Raw genomic sequence first — 18,697 nt, 5'->3', positions numbered from 1 at the left:
CTGGCCTCTTTCTCTTCTTTCTTTCTCTGTTTAAGTTTTGTGTATGAGACAAAACGAAAAAATCTCCTGCATATTTAGCTTCCGCAAAAACAGAGCAAAAGAAGTTCAGTTTTGAACTAACTTGATTCAACCCCCCTTCTCAAGTTCTAACAGTTCCATCAATTGGTATCCAGAGCAAGGTCTCAAGGAGTCAAGCTTTACAGCTTGGAGCGAAGATCCATGGCCAACGATATGGGTCCTAACATCATGGCGTACACACTCACTGAGGGGCAGTCGAATAATAGACCTCCTTACTTCAATGGCAGCAACTACTCTTACTGGAAAGAGAGAATGAGAATCTTCGTGTAGTCAATCGACTACAACATTTGAAAGATAATTCTCAACGGAGCAGACATTCTAACTAAGCAAAATTTTGATGGAGAAGTTGTGGCAAAAGAAGACAATGAGTGGATAGAGGAAGAAAAGAAGAAGGCTGAACTCAATGCAAAGGCAATCAACCTAATGCACTGCACAATAAGTTTTAAAGAATACAGAAAAGTTCCAAAGTGCAAGACGACTAAAGAAATCTGGGACAAGCTCAGACTCACCCATATACTAAACAAGTGAGGGAGACATGAATTGATATGCTGATGAAGGAGTATGAAATGTTTAATATGAAGGAGGACGAGAGCATCGATCAAATGTCCGAAAGGTTCTCAATAATCATTAACAACCTAGATGCCATGAGGAAGAGCTATTCCGAATAAACCTTGGTAAGGAAGATCTTGAAGAGTCTTACAAAGAAATGGGAAGTAAAAAGTACAGTCATCTCTGAAAGAAATGATTTGATCAAAATTACCTATGATGAGCTAAGAGGCAAGCAGCTGACCTATGAAACTACTCACATGTCTCAAGACAAAGATGACAAAAAGAAAAGTATAGCACTGAAATCAAGAATGACAACCAAAGGAGAAGAATCTAATGATAGTTTCTCAGATGAAGAAATGATGCTCTTTGCAAGAAAAATGAGAAGATTATTGAGAGTAAAAAAAAAGGCAAATGAAGTTCTTCATGCAAAGACTTCAAGAAGGATCAAACCAAGTTCACCTGTCACCAATGCAAGGAACCGGGTTACTTCAAGTCAGATTATCCTCAATTAAAGAAAGGCGAAAAATCAAAGAAGGACAAAAAGAAAGTGATGATGGCAACATGGGAAGACTTGAAAAATGACACTAGTTTAAAAGATTCAGATCAAGAGGTTCAAATATGCTTAATGGCTAATTACGCTGATGAAGATGAGGTAGATCTTTCTGACCTATCTATTGATGAATTGCACTACATTATCAAAGACTTTACTGTGAACTCTGAAAAACTCTTAGATAAATATGTTAAATGCAAGAAAGATAATGAAGCATTGAGAGCTGAAAATAAACTTTTATTGGAAAAAGTAAAGGCAACCGAAGCTTGTAATGTAATTTTTTTAAAAGAAGAAAATAATGATTTAAGAGTTGAATTAAACAAATTCAAACTCAAGCATACGGTCACTGCCTCCACTGATTTGATTGTTGAAAATAAAAGGTTGAACAAAAAAAATAAATAAAAACCTTAATAAAAACTTAGCAAATTTGTTCAAGGTTCACAAAATCATGACAAATTACTTGCTGATCAAAGATTTGATTGTGAAAAATCTGGACTTAGATTCAAAGAGAAAAGTAAGGCTGTTTTCAAACAAAATGATAAAAAATATGAAGTTTCCTCTTCCAAGATTGTCAAACCAAAAATTTTCAGTAAGCCACAAAAATCAGTGAACAAGAACCATTGCTATAAGTGTAATAGAAAATGTCATAATCCTCAACAATGCTTCATCTTTCTAAGGTATTTTGGTAATGATAGTAAATTGTATAAAGTGGTTCATGATTATAATGCTCTTGGACAACCAAGAAGATTTCACATAAGAGGATCCAAATGGATTTGGATATCTAAGGTCAGTTGAAGAACATGCAGGTTTACCTTACATCTAAGAAGAAATTGGACATGTGGTATCTTAATAGTGGATGTTCAAGACATATGACCGAAAATGATACTTTCTTCATCACACTCAACAAGTATGATGGAGGATTTGTCACTTTTGGAAATAATGATAAAGGTAAAATAATTACCATTGGTAAGGTTGGCAAAGATTTTTCTACTTGTATTAATAGTGTCTTTTTAGTAGATGGGTTAAAGCGTAATTTATTGAGCATAAGTCAATTGTGTGACCTTGGATATGCTGTAACCTTTAGGGAATTAGATTGTAGGGTCATTAATGAGAAAATAGGGGCTGTTTTATTTGTTGCAAAAAGAAGTGACAATGTTTATGGTCTCACACTAGATGATTTTAAAGATCAAAATGTGACCTGTTTCTCTTCAATGGAATATGAAAAATAGATGTGGCATAAGAGATTAGGACATGCTAACATGTTCCAAATCTCTAAACTTGTTAAAAAATGCTTAGTAAGAGGTATTCCTAATATTAAATTTGATAAAGACATCATTTGTGATGCTTGTCAAATGGGTAAATAAACAAAAACCTCTTTTAAACCCAAGGAAGATGTCTCAACTAAGAAACCATTGGAGTTGTTGCATCTTGATTTGTTCGGACCAACTAGGACTCAATGTCTTGGAAGAAAACGTTATGGAATGGTTATTGTGGATGACTACATTAGGCTTGGTTGGGTGTTCTTTCTAGCTCATAAACATGAAGTATTTTTTGTTTTTGAAAAATTCAGCAAGAAGATTCAAAATGAAAAGAGTTTAAAAATTATTTCAATTAGAAGTGATCATGGCAAAGAATTTGAAAATCAACACTTTGAATCTTTTTGTGATGAACTAGGCATATCACACAACTTCTCATGTCCTAGAACACCATAACAAAATGGTGTTGTGGAAAGAAAAAATAGAAGTTTATAAGAAATGGCTAGAGCTATGTTGTGTGAATATAAAGTTCCCAAATTCTTATGGGCTAAAGCTATGAATACAGCTTGTTATGTTTTAAATCGAACCCTCATAAGAAAGTTCTTAAAGAAAACTCCATATGAACTTTGGAAAGGATATCCACCTAATCTTAATTACTTTCGTATGTTTGGTTGCAAGTGTTTTATACTGAATATAAAAGAAAATTTAGGAAAATTTGATCTTAAAACACATGAAGGCATCTTTCTTGATTATTCCACAAATGGCAAAGCTTATAGAGTATATAACAAGAACTCTAAAGCTGTTGAGGAGACCATGCATGTCACACTCTATGAGTCTAACTCTATTCCTAGTGTTTGTATTGTTGATAGTCCAGGTTTTGAAGTTGAATTGACCAAGAATACTGAGACAGTTCAACAAAATTTAAGTCCTCAAAAAACTACATCTGCAAGCAACGAAAACACTGATTCTGCAGGAGATAATTTGGAATTATCTCATATCGCAGCAGAAAATCCTGATGCAGAGGCAATTATTGATCAAAAGAAACCTGAATCCTCAACCCAAACCAGAAGGCCAAGAGAATGGAAATTTCTGAAAAATTATCCTGAAGAGTTCATAATAGGTAATTCCTCCAAAGGAATGACTACTAGATCATCTTTGAAAAGAGCCGAATTCAACAACATTGCTCTTACATCAAAGATTGAACCTCAAAATATCCAAGAAGCACTTGCTGATCAATCTTGGGTATTAACCATGGAAGAGGAATTGCAGCAGTTTGAGAAGAATCAAGTCTGGACCCTAGTGCCTCATTCAAATGGAAAGAAAGTCGCCGGTACAAAATGGATTTTCAGAAATAAATTGGGTGAAGATGGAACCATTGTTAGAAACAAAACAAGATTAGTGGCTCAAGGCTATGATCAAGAGGAAGGGATTGATTTTGATGAATCATTCACACCTATAGCAAGAATGGAAGCTATCAGATTACTCTTAGCCTATGCAGCTCATTGCGGCTTCAAACTATTCCAAATGGACGTAAAGTGTGCATTCCTTAATGGTATAATAGATAGAGAGGTCTATGTGGCTCAACCTCCCGGATTTGAAAATAAAACCTTTCCTAACTATGTTTTCAAACTAGCCAAAGCCTTATATGGTTTAAGACAAGCTCCTAAAGCTTGGTATGAGAGGTTTAGCTCATTTTTATTGAAAAATAATTTTCAAAGAGGAGCCACTAACATCAATTTATTTATTAAAATCTTCAATGATCATTTTATTCTTGTGCAAGTTTATGTTGATGATATCATTTTTGGTTCAGCTGATGAGGCTTTGTGTGCAGATTTTGCTAAGCTAATGACAAGTGAATTTCATTTGAGTATGATGGAAGAGCTAACTTTCTTCTTAGGCTTGCAAATCAAGCAAACTGCTGAGGGCATTTTTGTTCATCAAGAAAAATATGCCAAGGAACTTGTCAAGAAGTTTGGGCTGGAATGTGCCAAGCCAGTGAGAACCCCATGCATCCAAATATCAAGCTTGACAAGGATGAACATGCTAAAGATGTTGATGAGACAAGATATAGAGGGATGATTGGTTCCTTGATGTACCTAACCTCTTCAAGGCCTGATATCATACAAAGTATTGGTGTGTGCTCAAGATTCCAATCAAAACCCAAGGAATCTCATCTCTCAGTTGTCAAGAGGATTATTCGATATGTGCTTGATACCACTAATTATGGTTTATGGTATCCCAAAACTGATTCCTTTCATTTAGTGGGTTATTGTGATGCAGATTTCGCTGGAGATAGAATTGATAGAAGAAGCACAAGTGGCATGTGTTGCTTCCTTGGCAAATCACTCAATGTATGGTAAAGTAAGAAGCAAGCAACATTGGCACTATCCACAGCCGAAGCTGAGTATATTGCAGCCTCTTCTTGTTGCTCTCAATTACTATGGTTGAAAACTCAGTTAGCTGATTATAAACTGAAAGTATCTAATATTCTATTATTTTGTGACAATATGAGTGCTATAAATATTTCAAAGAACCCTATTTTGCACTCAAGAACAAAGCACATTGAAGTTAGATTTTATTTTATAAGACAACATGTGAAAAATAGAAATTTAGATATTCAGTTTGTTAAATCTGAGAATCAATTAGCTGATATTTTTACCAAATCATTTATTGAAGAGAGATTCTGTAAACTACGCACTGCATTGGGCATTCTTGATTCATCTGATATTTCTTAATTTTACTGATGTTCTGGTTTAAGCATTTTGTCTCATAGATCGAGATGAGATTATTCTGGGCAGATGATGAGTATGCTTCATTAACTCCTTGTGATGCATCCTGGACTCATTGAAAGCAAGAGTGATTTGGTGGACCACTGACCTAGAGTGTTGGCTTGTCTACCATCATATGAGCCTCTTATATTGAAACCTTTGGGCCCACTCTGGACTTGTAATCTCAGAAATTTATTGGTCCCAAAATTTAACTCAATTTGTTTAGGCTTTATTTAAAATTTCTTTTCTATTACATCCAAATTTCTTGTAAATTACTTGTTTTTTAAAATAAAAGTTACATTGGTTACAGCTGTGAAATTAAATGGTTTTCAAAGTTTTCATTTTTATCCTCTTTTTCAAGCTGAGACCTTTGCACTCCCCAAGGTCTATATTAACTTTCTACTATAAGCACATCTTCACACACAACTCTCTCCACTTCTTCACTCCACTCTTCATATTCTGAAACTAACCAATGCTCTATAAGTATGGCTCACAAGAAAAGAATAGTCTGCAAAGGCTCTCATAGTGGTGCTCACTTTTTACGTTCTGATCCCTCTACTCCTATCTCATTAAACTCTCAATCATCTCCTTCTCCATCTCCCACCAACTCTCCTCCAAATACCACTCTTGAAATGGCTCACACCAAGACCACTACTTGCCGTCCTAGCGTAACTCCTCGACCAAACTCCACTCAGCAAAATGTCTCACAGCCCAGCTCTTCTCAACCCAGTTTGTCCCGAGGCAAGAGACCCATTCGTGAAGAAGATGAAGAGCTTCCTTCATCCCCTGCTCACCACAGTCGCAGTACAGTCATTGACTTTCATCTTTGCTCTGTTTCTGAACCAAAACTCTCCAATCCCATTGCCTACAAATCCTTCTATGCTGACTTTCCAACAGTATCCTTTGATCGTCGCCGTTATAATTCCTTCATGAACTACATATTTTTCTGCAAGGATATTTACAAGCGTACTCTCTATCCCTCTAAGCTTGTCAATCTAGACAAACTTCGTAAAAAAGGTCTAAACTTTACACCTCTGTTTACATGTCAAGGATGGATTCCCATCCTGTCCATTCGTGAAAAAGTTTATCCTGATCTAGTGAAATAGTTCTATAGCAACATGTCCTACAAGGAAGGGAGAATTGCTTCCTTTGTTAAAGGTCGCACAATCATTCTTGACAAGTATCACATTAGCAGCCCTAGATTACCAGGACAGGGGACTTGATGTGTTCACCTCTGGTAAATGGGATGAGTATCTCAATGTGTCATATTTTGAAGCCCTAGGGACTGTTTGTGTCAACATTCCTTTCTTTGAAGGTACCACTCCCACTCATAAATTTCTTGGTCCAGTCCGTGCCCAGTTGCATAGAATTGTGAATCATATAATTCTGCCTTAGAGTGGATCTTTTCAGCGAGTCTCCTTCTGTGACAAACTGGTTATGTTTGCTCTTATCTCCAAAATTCCAATTTCTTTTGCTTACTTGTTAGTGAGACACATGCATTCTTGTGTTAGTTCTAAAAATGCTTTACCTTATGCAATGCTGCGCACTAAAATTTTTCAATATTATAATATTGATTTTGGGGCTGAGATTTCTAGAGATTGTAACTCTTACATCAAAGGCGGTGGTACAGTAAAAAGAACATCAACTAAGCGCCATAACACTGATGAAGGCACTGAAGTTCCATCCCATGATGAGGATCCACTGATTCCCATATCCAATTCCTCTAAGATCAGAGTCCTGACAGGTATCACGAAGAGTTTGTCAATCTGACCGATCTTCTTATCAACTATGGAGCCGAGCACAAGAGGAATGAAGTTATGGAAGAAAATGCACTCAAGAAAACTAAAGGAAGGATTCAGATTCTCAGGGATTATGTGGAGGACATTGAGGCTGGCCTTACAAATACTGATAATGAGGATGATGATGAAGCTTCCGATGATTCGAACTCTGATGCCTAAACTCTTTCATCTCTTCTGTGAATTGGACTGTTTTACCTGGACTCTTTTCCTTTTATCTGAATGACTGTAACCTATAACTACTTTACTGCTTGATGACTCTTTTGTTTAGCCACTAACAATTTTTGCAGGGTATTTTCCCTCCTTGATGACAAAAGGGGGAGAAAAGAAAAGAAAAGAAAAGTTAGCATTGGTTTAGGTTATGGACAATGATGCTTGATGATATCTGTTGCTATGATTAACTTTAATTGCTGTGTGTTAATTACTCTATGCTTTGTGTTATTGTTACTGTCATATATTGCTTTAGTAACTGTTCTTAGTTGTTTTAAGTTTTATCCACTTGAAGATGTAAGCTATGATTAAGGGGGAGAAATTCTAACAGTGAGGGGGAGTACCACACACTTCGGATGGTCATCAAAGGGAAGTGCTCTCAACTTATTTACTCTCAACTCATTTAAATTAATATTTTAAATTCAATTATCCTCTTTTATCATGTTTGTCATCAAGAGAAAGATTGTTGAGTTAAGTTTGAATTTGGATTCATATATGATGACAAACATTATTTGGGTTAAAAGGCTAATATTATTAAATGTGTGTATTAGTGGTGCAGGTCCATTATTCAATCCTCAACCCAACATGTTGCTTGAATATTCTTTCAATGCTTTAAATCAATGCACAAGCCCAATGCACTTAACAAGTACCGTTCAGCAAAAATAGAAGGCTATGCATTTGCAAAGTGAAAAAATGGGCATTTGTCTTCATCATGGAGAAAGGAGGGCGGCTGGAACAAAAAGGAATTAACAACACAACAATGATAGCTGTGACTCTAGCAAAGCAACAAGACACAAGGACAATTCCACTACTCCAAGGACCTCAGTAAAGTAACATTCAGAATATGGAAGAGCAAAATACAAACTTGCAAGAATGCAGAAGTAGTGGAGCAGCTCCTCAGATAGCAGAGGTAATGGAGCAGAAGGGAGAAAGAAATGTATGCCAACGAAGAAAGCAATTCCAAGGACAGTAGAGGTGGCGAAATGGCTCCTCAACCAGCAGAGTTAGTAGAGCAGGATAAAAAAGAACTGCATGCCATTAGAAACTGCTCCAATGGGTTGAAGAAGCAAGGAATTGAAGAGACAAATTGGAAGAGCAAGCTGATGATATAAAACATACCCCACTTCAACAATTGAAAAAAAGAAAAAGAGAGAAAATTTATGAGCATCATCTCAACATATTTGAGTTGATTTTTTTTTTCTACTAATACTTCATTTCTAATTTTCTTTGTTATGACTATCTTGTGTCATCTTTTGAATTGAGAAAAGGCTGATTATGTAAGTGAAAAAACTATGAGAGAAAAGGCAAGAAAGATGCATGAAAGAGCCACTGAAAATTCTGTGTAATTGAGTTGTTGAACTAGGACTAGTTTTTCTTGCCAAGTTGGGATAGCACTTGGTGAGTTTGAATCTGTCTAGATTTTCCTTCCAAGTTGGGACAACACTTGGAAAACTGAGCTTTAGTGAAGAAAGCTTAGTAGTAGATGCTAGTTGAATTAGGTTATGATTCAATAGTATTGGTGAATGTAATCTGTACATCATAGTGAAAATTCTACCATGGTTGTGGTGGAGACTGGATGTAGGTTTTATGGCACATAGAAACTATTTATACCCTGAGTCGAGTTACCCGACCCGGGATGTTTAGCGACGAAGCGACCGACCTCTTCAGGTCAAACCATCCGACCTCTTTCCCAAGAGCTCGGCTAAATTGCCATGAAAGCCCAATAAAGGGCCCAAATAGAGGAACACGACCCAAGTCCAAAGGCCGCCCAGGCCTACAGAGAGAAGGGCGGTTCCTCTGAAGATAAGCTGACCTCACCCAAATATAAGATAAGATAAGATAACTAACTTATCTTATCTAAAAAGGTCACTCCACACCATTATAAATACACTGGAGCACCCAAGTATAACTCATACTCTGATTCTACTAAAAAAACCTGCTTAATACCCTTGCTAACTTAAGCATCGGAGTCCCTTGCAGGTACCCCCACCCTCCGGTGGCGAAGGATCAGCAGTGCAGCCAAGCTCAACAAGTCGGATACGATAGCTCTGGCCTCCACTCATAGCCGGACCCATCATCTCCGATCAGCACAGAAGATCTCGACCGAGATCGACCTACAGTTTCAGGTAACCCTCGAAACAGAAACCGAACCAAGATACATGCTGGCCTCTATCTCTTCTTCCCTTCTGTGTTTAAGTTCTGTGTATGAGACAAAACGAAAAAATCTCCTGCATATTTAGCTTCCGCAAAAACAGAGCAAAAGAAGTTCAGTTTTGAACTAACTTGATTCAACCCCCTTCTCAAGTTCTAGCAGTTTCATCAATTGCGGATTTGAGTTTCATTTAAAAATTTATCGTTAGCCAATAAATTACTGTATATATAAAATAAAATGGATTTGAATCCTCTAAATTTTAAATTTCACTTTAGATAGGAAAGTATGATTTACCACCATTTATTTTATAGGTGGAATCAAGAGAAAACATTCAATGGTGAGAGATCTTACCTTATCTTTTAAAGTGAAAATTTAGCTAAAATTTAGAGGATTTAAATTCAAATAAAATTAAACTCCAATACCTATTTAAACACATAAATGAACTAATCACACTCAGACCAATTTGAATTAGTTAAAGACAATATATTTAACCACTCAATTAAAACCTCAATTACTTTTAACTTGCTTTCCACACACCTTAAACAATGGTCAAAACAACCAATTTGGGTTGGTCGAGTGGTCAGCTCACTCATCCGCTTAAGCAAGTGTCAGGGGTTCGAATCCCGCCTTGTGCATGCAGCAATTCATTGGCCAACGACAGATCCTTAAATGGAGCTCCAATCCGCGACGGATTAGTCCTTGGCCTGTCGGGTTGGGGTATACCGTGAGTAACAAAAAAAAAAAAAACCCAATGGTCAAAACATGTGCCCAATTGTGGCCCAACAAGGCAACAACAATAATATTTTTATGAGATTTCATATAATTTCTTATTTTAAAATTTTAACTAATGAAGGACTAATTATTTTATACTAATTTTATTCCTGTCTTTATTAATTACATCGATGTTGCTTCTCTCACTATCACGTCTATTTCGGTATTTCCTTTTATATAATTATGGTCGTCTAATAAGTTAAAAGAGAATTTTGTCTTTAACTAATAGCTAGGTAATAAATATATACCCATAAATAAAAAATCCATTTTTTTTTTTGGCATAAGGCTGTAAGATTAATATTTACTTTTTGGTATATTAGCAACAATAAAATTTAAACTTGAAACTTTTATAAAATATTTATACCTCGTTAATTAATACAAATATGATATATTACCTACCATTTTAGTTGAAGTATATATATTCCTTTTTACTTTTGGAGACATCCTGTCGGTGTTATAAAACAGCTCCTAAAAAGAAAGAACAAACCCCGAAAGGGACTTAGTTCCCAGAATATTATAAAACCTAATTTGACATCAATCTTTTATATCAGAGTATGTTTAATGTCAGTTCTAATTTTAATTTTATTTTGAATTTTATAAAATAATAAATAAATTTTTATTTTCTTCTCCAGAAACATCTAACTACTACATTCTTGAAATTGCTAAAATTGGATAATAGCCACATAATAGCGTCTATGTTATAGGTCTCATTGTACTAATGTACTCATTTACCTCTCTATCGCAAATTAGATTAAGATTATTTATTTAAAGTTTAAATATAAGTGTTAAATATATAATAATCATAATTTTATATTAAGTTAAATTTTTAGAATAAATAATTTTATAAAAAAAAAACTCACCGATAAGTCTTGGGAAAGATTTAGAAGGGTTTGAAACTCCAAGACTTGCATGTTACGTGCCAAAGACCAAATCTCCAAATAATCCCAAATTGCAAATAATCACACCTCTTGAAATCTGTAAATATATGGTATAGGGTTTTTGTCTTGTTGCATGCGTGTTTTCTTCAGCATGCATAATCACTCACATCGTATCCTCTTCTTTCCCAATTGCATACTCTTTCTTTCCGCGTCGAGGATATATTAATTAATTAATATTAATTAAGATAATAAAGACACATGTACTTTCGTGAGGGAGAGATTCTTTAGATATATGTAGCATAACTATGTTAAATCTTTAATTTTCATTATTGACCTGGTAATAATCTCATCATAATTAAAATTGTACTACTAGGGAGCCATGCATATACTCTTTTTACAAAATAATATTTGTTGTGTACTTTAGTTATAATATAATATTATAATGTTCCCATTTTCCACCACCCTAAATAAGCACAAGGGTAATTTGATTTGGAAGAAGGGCCTTGTGAATTGGTTTAGGCACATGGGATTTTGATCTGAAGTCATGTGTGGACTGAGGAGAAAAGCCACCGATAATATTTTCTAGATTGTGTATACATATTATTCGTCGTGAACTCAATTAATGTAATTCGACATAAATATATGTAAAAAAAGTATAAGTAAACAATAAAAATACTAAACAATGTGAACAATAAATATATCGGATGTTCATTTTATTAGGTGTGCGGATAGTTATTCTAATATTAAGATGATAAAATTGTGAAAGAATAGGAAAATAAAAGAATTGTGAAAGAAAAAGATGAAGAAATTTTATTGATTGTTGATTGAATGAATTGAACATGTGTTGTAAATTATGAGGGTAAAACTAAATATATATAGAACATTGTCCTATGAAAGATAAAAGTAAAGATAAGATAAGAAGAGAAGATAACATAAAGATAAGATAAGATAAAATAATAAAGATTAAAATTAAAATTGAATTTTTGTATTTTGTTGGGCTGAATTTGTGGGCCACGATACTTCTTTATTGTTGTCATGGGCTAAAGTAGAAGAGTAGTTTAATATGCCCCCGCAAGCTGGTGGATGAAAGATGTCAATAATCCACAGCTTGGATAAATTCCAATGAAATTGTTGAGGAAGACGCCTCTGACGTAGTGACGCGGAGGAAGATGCGTGCGGCGGAGCTTGAGCTGTCGACGGCAAAAATATAAAAGGAGATGCTGTACTTGAGCAGCGATCTTCAAAAATGCGCGCAGCGGAGCTTGAGCTGCCGGCGGCAAAAACATAAAAGGAGATGCTGTGCTTGAGCAGCGATCTTTAAACAATTGCGTGCGGCGGAGCTTGAGCTGCCGACGACAAAAATACATAAAAGGAGATGCTGTGCTTGAGCAGCGATCTTTAAACAATTGCGTGCGGCGGAGCTTGAGCTGCCGATGACAAAAAATACATAAAAGGAGATGCTGTGCTTGAGGGAGAGAGAGCAAGTAGCGATCTTCATAAAAAAAAAGAATGAAAAAATAAAAAATAAAAAAATAAAAAATAAAAAAATAAGCGTGTAAAACGCAACAAGATTGATCTTTAGAGGGCGCGTATGGCGCAATAAGAGTGGTCTTCAAATGGCGCGTAGAGCGCAATAAGAGCGCAGATGGAACTGCTAGAACAGATGCAGATTGAACTGCTGAAACAGAATACTGACGAAACTCCCGGAAGAAGTTGCAGATGAAATACAAGAAGGCGCAGACGGAATTGCTGGTAAAGAACCGGGATAATCAAAACTGTGGTAGAATTTTCACTTGGATGCATGTAACTAAATCTATGATTATTTATTGTGGGAGGAAGTTGAAAAAGAAGCAAGGTGATTTCTCACCGAAGAGATGATAACTTATATATCCTCCTCAAGGAGGATACCATGGCTCTGATACCATGATAAAATTGTGAAAGAATAGGAAAATAAAAGAATTGTGAAAGAAAAAGATGAAGAAATTTTATTGATTGTTGATTGAATGAATTGAACATGTGTTGTAAATTATGAGGGTAAAACTAAATATATATAGAACATTGTCCTATGAAAGATAAAAGTAAAGATAAGATAAGAAGAGAAGATAACATAAAGATAAGATAAGATAAAGATAAGATAATAAAGATTAAAATTAAAATTGAATTTTTGTATTTTGTTGGGCTGAATTTGTGGGCCACGATACTTCTTTATTGTTGTCATGAGCTAAAGTAGAAGAGTAGTTTAATATTAAGATTTAGGTAGATAATTTAAAAATGTAATGTGTTTTAATTTGATTGGTAATTGTTCATGTTATTAAAAAAGTTATTAGTTACCTAGTATTACCCATACACGTGACTTTAGAAAATGTTGAACCTGAGAGACCTAATTTAGGGATCGAAGCACTTGACTATGTCTCAGTATGAATGAGTTAGAAAACAAAGAGCTAGTAATATAGATAGTGCTTTATTATAACAATATGTGCTAGCTAGCTTTAATTTGGCAACCCCACAAGTACATATATAGGTAGACTCATAATTGTAACGACCTCTAGATCATAGAATTTTCTTAATTCCGTTCATTATTAAGTATATGCAAATAGTGAAAAATATATATCAAGGTATTCCAATTATAGGGAAGAAATAAGGAAAGTAGTAACTAGAGGGTGCCAAGCCCCACTCGGGAGGAAAAGGGAAATCGAAATCGAAGGTTTTGGATGAAGCGAACGCGTTGCAATATTCAATGTGTTGTTGGGGGCATTCTTTGAAGAAGCTAAGAGGACTTGATAGTTTTACCTCATTGCCCTTCATTACAATTTCTGACACCTGGTTCTTCTTTCTGGCATATATGTGATTTGGTCCTCCAATAATTTTTGCTTGGCACTTCTTCATAAAATTATTATTATTATGCTGGTCAAAGGGGAGGTCAACCTTGAAGGTGCCGTTATCTTGTGTTGTTGCCATGGCTACCTTTTTCACACCTTCACACTTCACTGACACCTTGATCCCTGAAACCAACACAAATAATTATAGATACAGTATCACTGCACTTTGACTATATTTTTCCATCAATTAATGCGTGCTTTGATAATAAATATCCGATTTATTAATATACAAAGATATTATGTATACATTAAAATTAATTATTATATATTTGTGTATAAATATATTGAATTTAATTTATTTTTAATATATAATTTATATTGGTGATTAATTTTAACGTGTACTTAACATAATTGTTAATTTTAATAATTCGACCATTTTTAAAATTAAATCTAGTCTAATAATGGTTTAAGGACTTGTTTGGTGTTATTTTTGAAAAAGATTTTTTTAAAATGATATTTTAAAAAAAAATTTTACAAAAATAAAAGTGATTTTATATTTGGATATTTCATATAAAAAGATCTTTTTATATATCAATTATGTTTAGATAAAATAAGATAAAAGTATTTTTTTGTTCATTTATTATGTAAAAAATATTTTTTAAAAAAAAAATATCTTTTAAAAAAAGATGTAAGTTGTAATTTTTTAAAAAAGATATTTTTTATTTTTTTAGTACTTTTATTTTTACTATTAAAAATTTATTAAATATACTTAAAATTTTTTTTTATTAAAAAATATATTTTTTATCAGATTAAATGGCACACAAACAAACACTAATAATATGACTTGAACAAATCATGTGATCAACCTTTAGAGAATAATGATAGTTAATGACCAAAACTAAAACACTATAAAAATTTGAATATTATGTATAATAGCATAAATAAATACTATATAGTATATACAAAAAATTAATCACTAAATTAATTATTATATATTTGTATATAAATATATATTATTTAATTTATTTTTAATGTATATTTTTTGTATTTTAATGCATATTCTATCCGAATAGCTGATTTGGTAATTGTTTTTCGATAAATTCAAATTAAATTTCAATATATATTTGATGTTATAAAATATATAAATTTACTAGATATTTTTATTATATAATAGAGGTTATAAATTTTAATGTTATTTTAAGAATTTACATGATGATGAAAAAGAAAAAAAGAATTTAAAACTCAGACTTGACAAAAGTGGCTTTGAATCTGGGCAAGAAATTATCGAGTTGGGTTGGATCATGAACATCTGATCTTCTAACACGAATCAATAAAAAGTTGGTGAATATGCATTTCTAACTTCTAAGCAATATATATTAATTTACACACAGTTGAACCAATCTAGATACATAATAATTTACATATCTATATATCTTAATTGATATCATATCTAAGATTTATTACTCTGTTTTCTAGAGTACTACATATATCGTTGTTGTATGTTATCTATTAATTATTAAATAATTTATATATATATTTAATAAGCAGAATAATATATTTAAGAACCATAAAGAAAGCTAATAATTAGGAGAATAAATAATTAATTAATCAGAGACAAACCAGAGAAATCGTAGTTTTGATGAGTGCAGTCATTGCAGGAGACTTTGCCCTTCACCAATTGGCATGCTGAGGGGTCAACGTTGGTCAAAACTAACACAAAAACAAGTGCTGTGACAACTTGATGAGCAAACGCCATCACTTATGGAAGACCAATAAGCAATGGATCGGATGATGATAATAACTTATTAACTATATAGTAGGAAATTTAAACCAGAAAACAAAACTTTGAAGAGAAGAAGGTAAGTTTGAAGCTTATAAATAGTGGTGGTTAGCTTGCTTGACGTGACTCACATTAATTCATTAAATGTAAGGGCCAACTGCTGCTATTAGTAGTTGGACACAATTTAGTTTATTTACTTATGTGGATTACTTAAATTGTAAAATCACTTTTTTTGAAAGAAAAAAAAAAAAGAAACAAACAATGCAATCTAATAAAACCCATAATCTTAAACCAAAAAAATTTATCTATTAAATAGAAAAACTTTGATAGTTTAATTAAGATACATATGAGCATATATTCATTTGTTCAATGTTGATAGCTTACATTATATTTAGAGTAAATTATAATTTTTTATCTTTCAATTTTTAAAGCGTTGATAAATTTATTCATGAATAAATTGAACTAACATTGTATTTATGAAAGATAAAAAATTATCATTTTACTCATGAAAATTTAAAATATTAGTAAATTTAACATAAATAAAACTAATATTTGTGTACTTTTATCACATAAAAATATCATTCGTAAATACAAAATTAATTTATTTATTCGTAATAAATTTATCAACATTTCAAAGTTTCATGATTAAAAATAATAATTTACTCTTATATCTAACTATCAATAAATTCAAATCCACTTTGCCCACTCTCATTGGCTTGCTTGTCTGATTAGGGTTACTACGGAAGATGTATAAACTTTGTACGAAAAAAATATTATTATATATTCCACCGCTCCCCTCGGATCTTCAAGAAAATCCACCATGCATGCATGGTCCTTTCTCTATACTATACTTTTTAGACAAAGTAATCAATTTTTAGTTGCAAAAATAGTGGTAAGTTTTAGACTTTAGTATGTGTGAGCAAAGCAGAGAGCACACACTTGGAAATTAAGAAGAAAAATGTGCCCCACCTTGAGAGCACACTAATTTACTATTTCAAAATTTTCTGTTCCCTAAGAATTTGGGTACTAATATATAACTTGTTTTTCCATGAGTGAAAATGAAGTGTGCAATACAGTGATACACCATGTGGTTGATGCTTTCTCTAGACACTATCATTAATGAACATTAATTAATATGTTTTAAAACTTGAATTTGTTAGATATGTAATTGAGTAACACAAGTAAATGGAAAATACTATAGACGTATCCCATCTTTACAGTGAGGGAAAGTTTAGGGAGCAAATAGAATATTTGTACAATGTGTATAATGAAGATTTAGGAAATATTAGAGATATAATCATTAGTGTTACATTTTTCCATCAGTGTAAGCTTCTGGGATGAGTGATATCATGATATGGTATCAGAACTCTAGATCCGAAAGGTTAAGAGTTTGATCCTTGGTGAACCCCAAAAGCCAGCTTTTGGGATGAGTGGTTTTATGATATAAGATGTTTATTATCCCTAGTACCGAATGCTTATCATGGGTTATGTTCATTTTGTAACTCATATACACATTGTACAAATATTCCATTGGCTTTCTAGCAGGACTCTTATAGTGAATTTTAGGCCCTTTTTGTTTTTCCCTTTTGATTCTACATACTTTAACTTATCCCTTACAATCTGGGTATGTTGCTTGAACCAAGTAAGAACTAAGAACAGAACCAAGTGGTAATTTTCTAAACGGTAAAATTAACTGTAAATATAAAAAAGATATCGGGAGATAATTTATCAAAATATTATAATTAGGCCAGATAAACTCTTCACATTGTGCGGATTAAAGTGTTGTCGATATGTTGATACCAACAATCATTGACGCTACCAAATAATTTCAACAATCATTTCAAGGTTGCTATGAATTTTGGGAGATAACATTAGACAGCATGAACAGTATAAGTGGTGGCTCAGGGGTCGTGAATCATGATCCCTCTTTCATGTGCTTAGTAGACAAGAAAATAGATTAAATATGATAAGGATTTGTACGCCAAGCTAAGGTTTTATATTTTCTTTTATCATATAAAAATAAAAAACAAAAAGGCTTTTGTGATTTCCAGCAAGTGTGGATATGAACTATACAGTTAGTTATGTTCCCATTCATAACATTCTAATTATTCACGTGATCATGATGTACCCTAAACCTCTGAATATGTGTGTGAGGCCCCTACATTGTGGATTTTTCTTACATTTAAAAGTAAGAGCCCATTAATATTAAACTAAATCCAAAACTGAAAATATGAGTTGGGCTATTAAAAGACTCTAAACAGATTACCTTCATTACTATGTAATAAAATGTAAACATGACTTTATTAAATTAATCTATATATTTATACAAGCGTGGTGTTTTCTCCTAATGAGAATGGAAAGCTAAGTGGCAAGCTTTCTTGGCATATTATCCAGCTTAGAATATAGTTGTGATTTTAAGAAAGGAAAACTTTCACGTGCAACAGAATAAAGTGTTGATCACTGACAAACATATCACCATACAAAACCAGCTAGCTACTCCACCTCATCAGTGTTAAATGAAGAAGATACAACACAGCATATTGTGCAAGTTAAGGAAAGCATTCTTAATTCTTGGCTGCTTCTAATTGAATGATCACTGCGCCAACGGGACCATGTGGGTGTTCTTGGAGTTTAATTTAAAAGGACTAATTGCCATTGTGAGGTTGAAAACCAATGATGAATACACAGCCAAAAATGGCAATGGTTATTCGAGTAAATGACTCGGTCAGTCTTCAAAATATTATGTGGACCATTCAGGTTTATCAGGTTTTGTATTTTCAATTTCATTTGTAATATTTTTCTTTTCTTTTAAAGTTCTACTTTTTCTTTCTTAATCTTTATTTATTTTTGTTGACTGATTATTGGTTAAAAAAAAGCTGGTTTCTAAATCCTAACACAACCATTCTCAATAATAAAATAAAAATGCAAACCACAGGCTGTTAGTCTCCGAAAAGTTGAACCACTAAGAATTAAATCGTTGGCCAACATAGTACTTAAAGATGTACTTTATCTGATAAATTTCATCGCACCTTGTATTAATATAAGCGGAGTCAAAATAATGTTAACTTTGTTGTAATTCGAAGTACGTCA

At 33.1% G+C, this 18,697-nt stretch overlaps 1 protein-coding gene across 1 annotated transcript; it reads right to left on the bottom strand.

Annotated features, from left to right (window-relative positions):
• Positions 1-13,450: 13,450 nt before the first annotated feature.
• Positions 13,451-15,679, bottom strand: LOC107611840 (uncharacterized). Its single transcript, XM_016313731.3, has 2 exons — positions 15,448-15,679; positions 13,451-14,010 (listed from the first exon to the last, which is right to left on the bottom strand). Exons 1-2 carry the CDS (start codon positions 15,581-15,583, stop codon positions 13,619-13,621), a joined length of 528 nt encoding a protein of 175 aa, XP_016169217.1. The 5' UTR covers positions 15,584-15,679; the 3' UTR covers positions 13,451-13,618.
• Positions 15,680-18,697: the final 3,018 nt, after the last annotated feature.

Source organism: Arachis ipaensis, chromosome B8 (assembly GCF_059453495.1).
Source record: "Arachis ipaensis isolate K30076 ecotype BB chromosome B8, ASM5945349v1, whole genome shotgun sequence".
NCBI lineage: Eukaryota > Viridiplantae > Streptophyta > Magnoliopsida > Fabales > Fabaceae > Arachis > Arachis ipaensis.
The sequence above is the reverse complement of the archived record's forward strand: the minus strand, read 5'-3'. Positions and strand labels throughout refer to the sequence as shown.

Bases quoted from the DNA above. Each gene is read 5' to 3' on its own strand.
- LOC107611840 (XM_016313731.3), bottom strand. From the start codon at position 15,583: ATGGCGTTTGCTCATCAAGTTGTCACAGCACTTGTTTTTGTGTTAGTT. The intron at 14,011-15,447 runs GTTTGTCTCTGA...TGTTGGTTTCAG, and splicing joins TCAAAACTACGATTTCTCTG to GGATCAAGGTGTCAGTGAAG.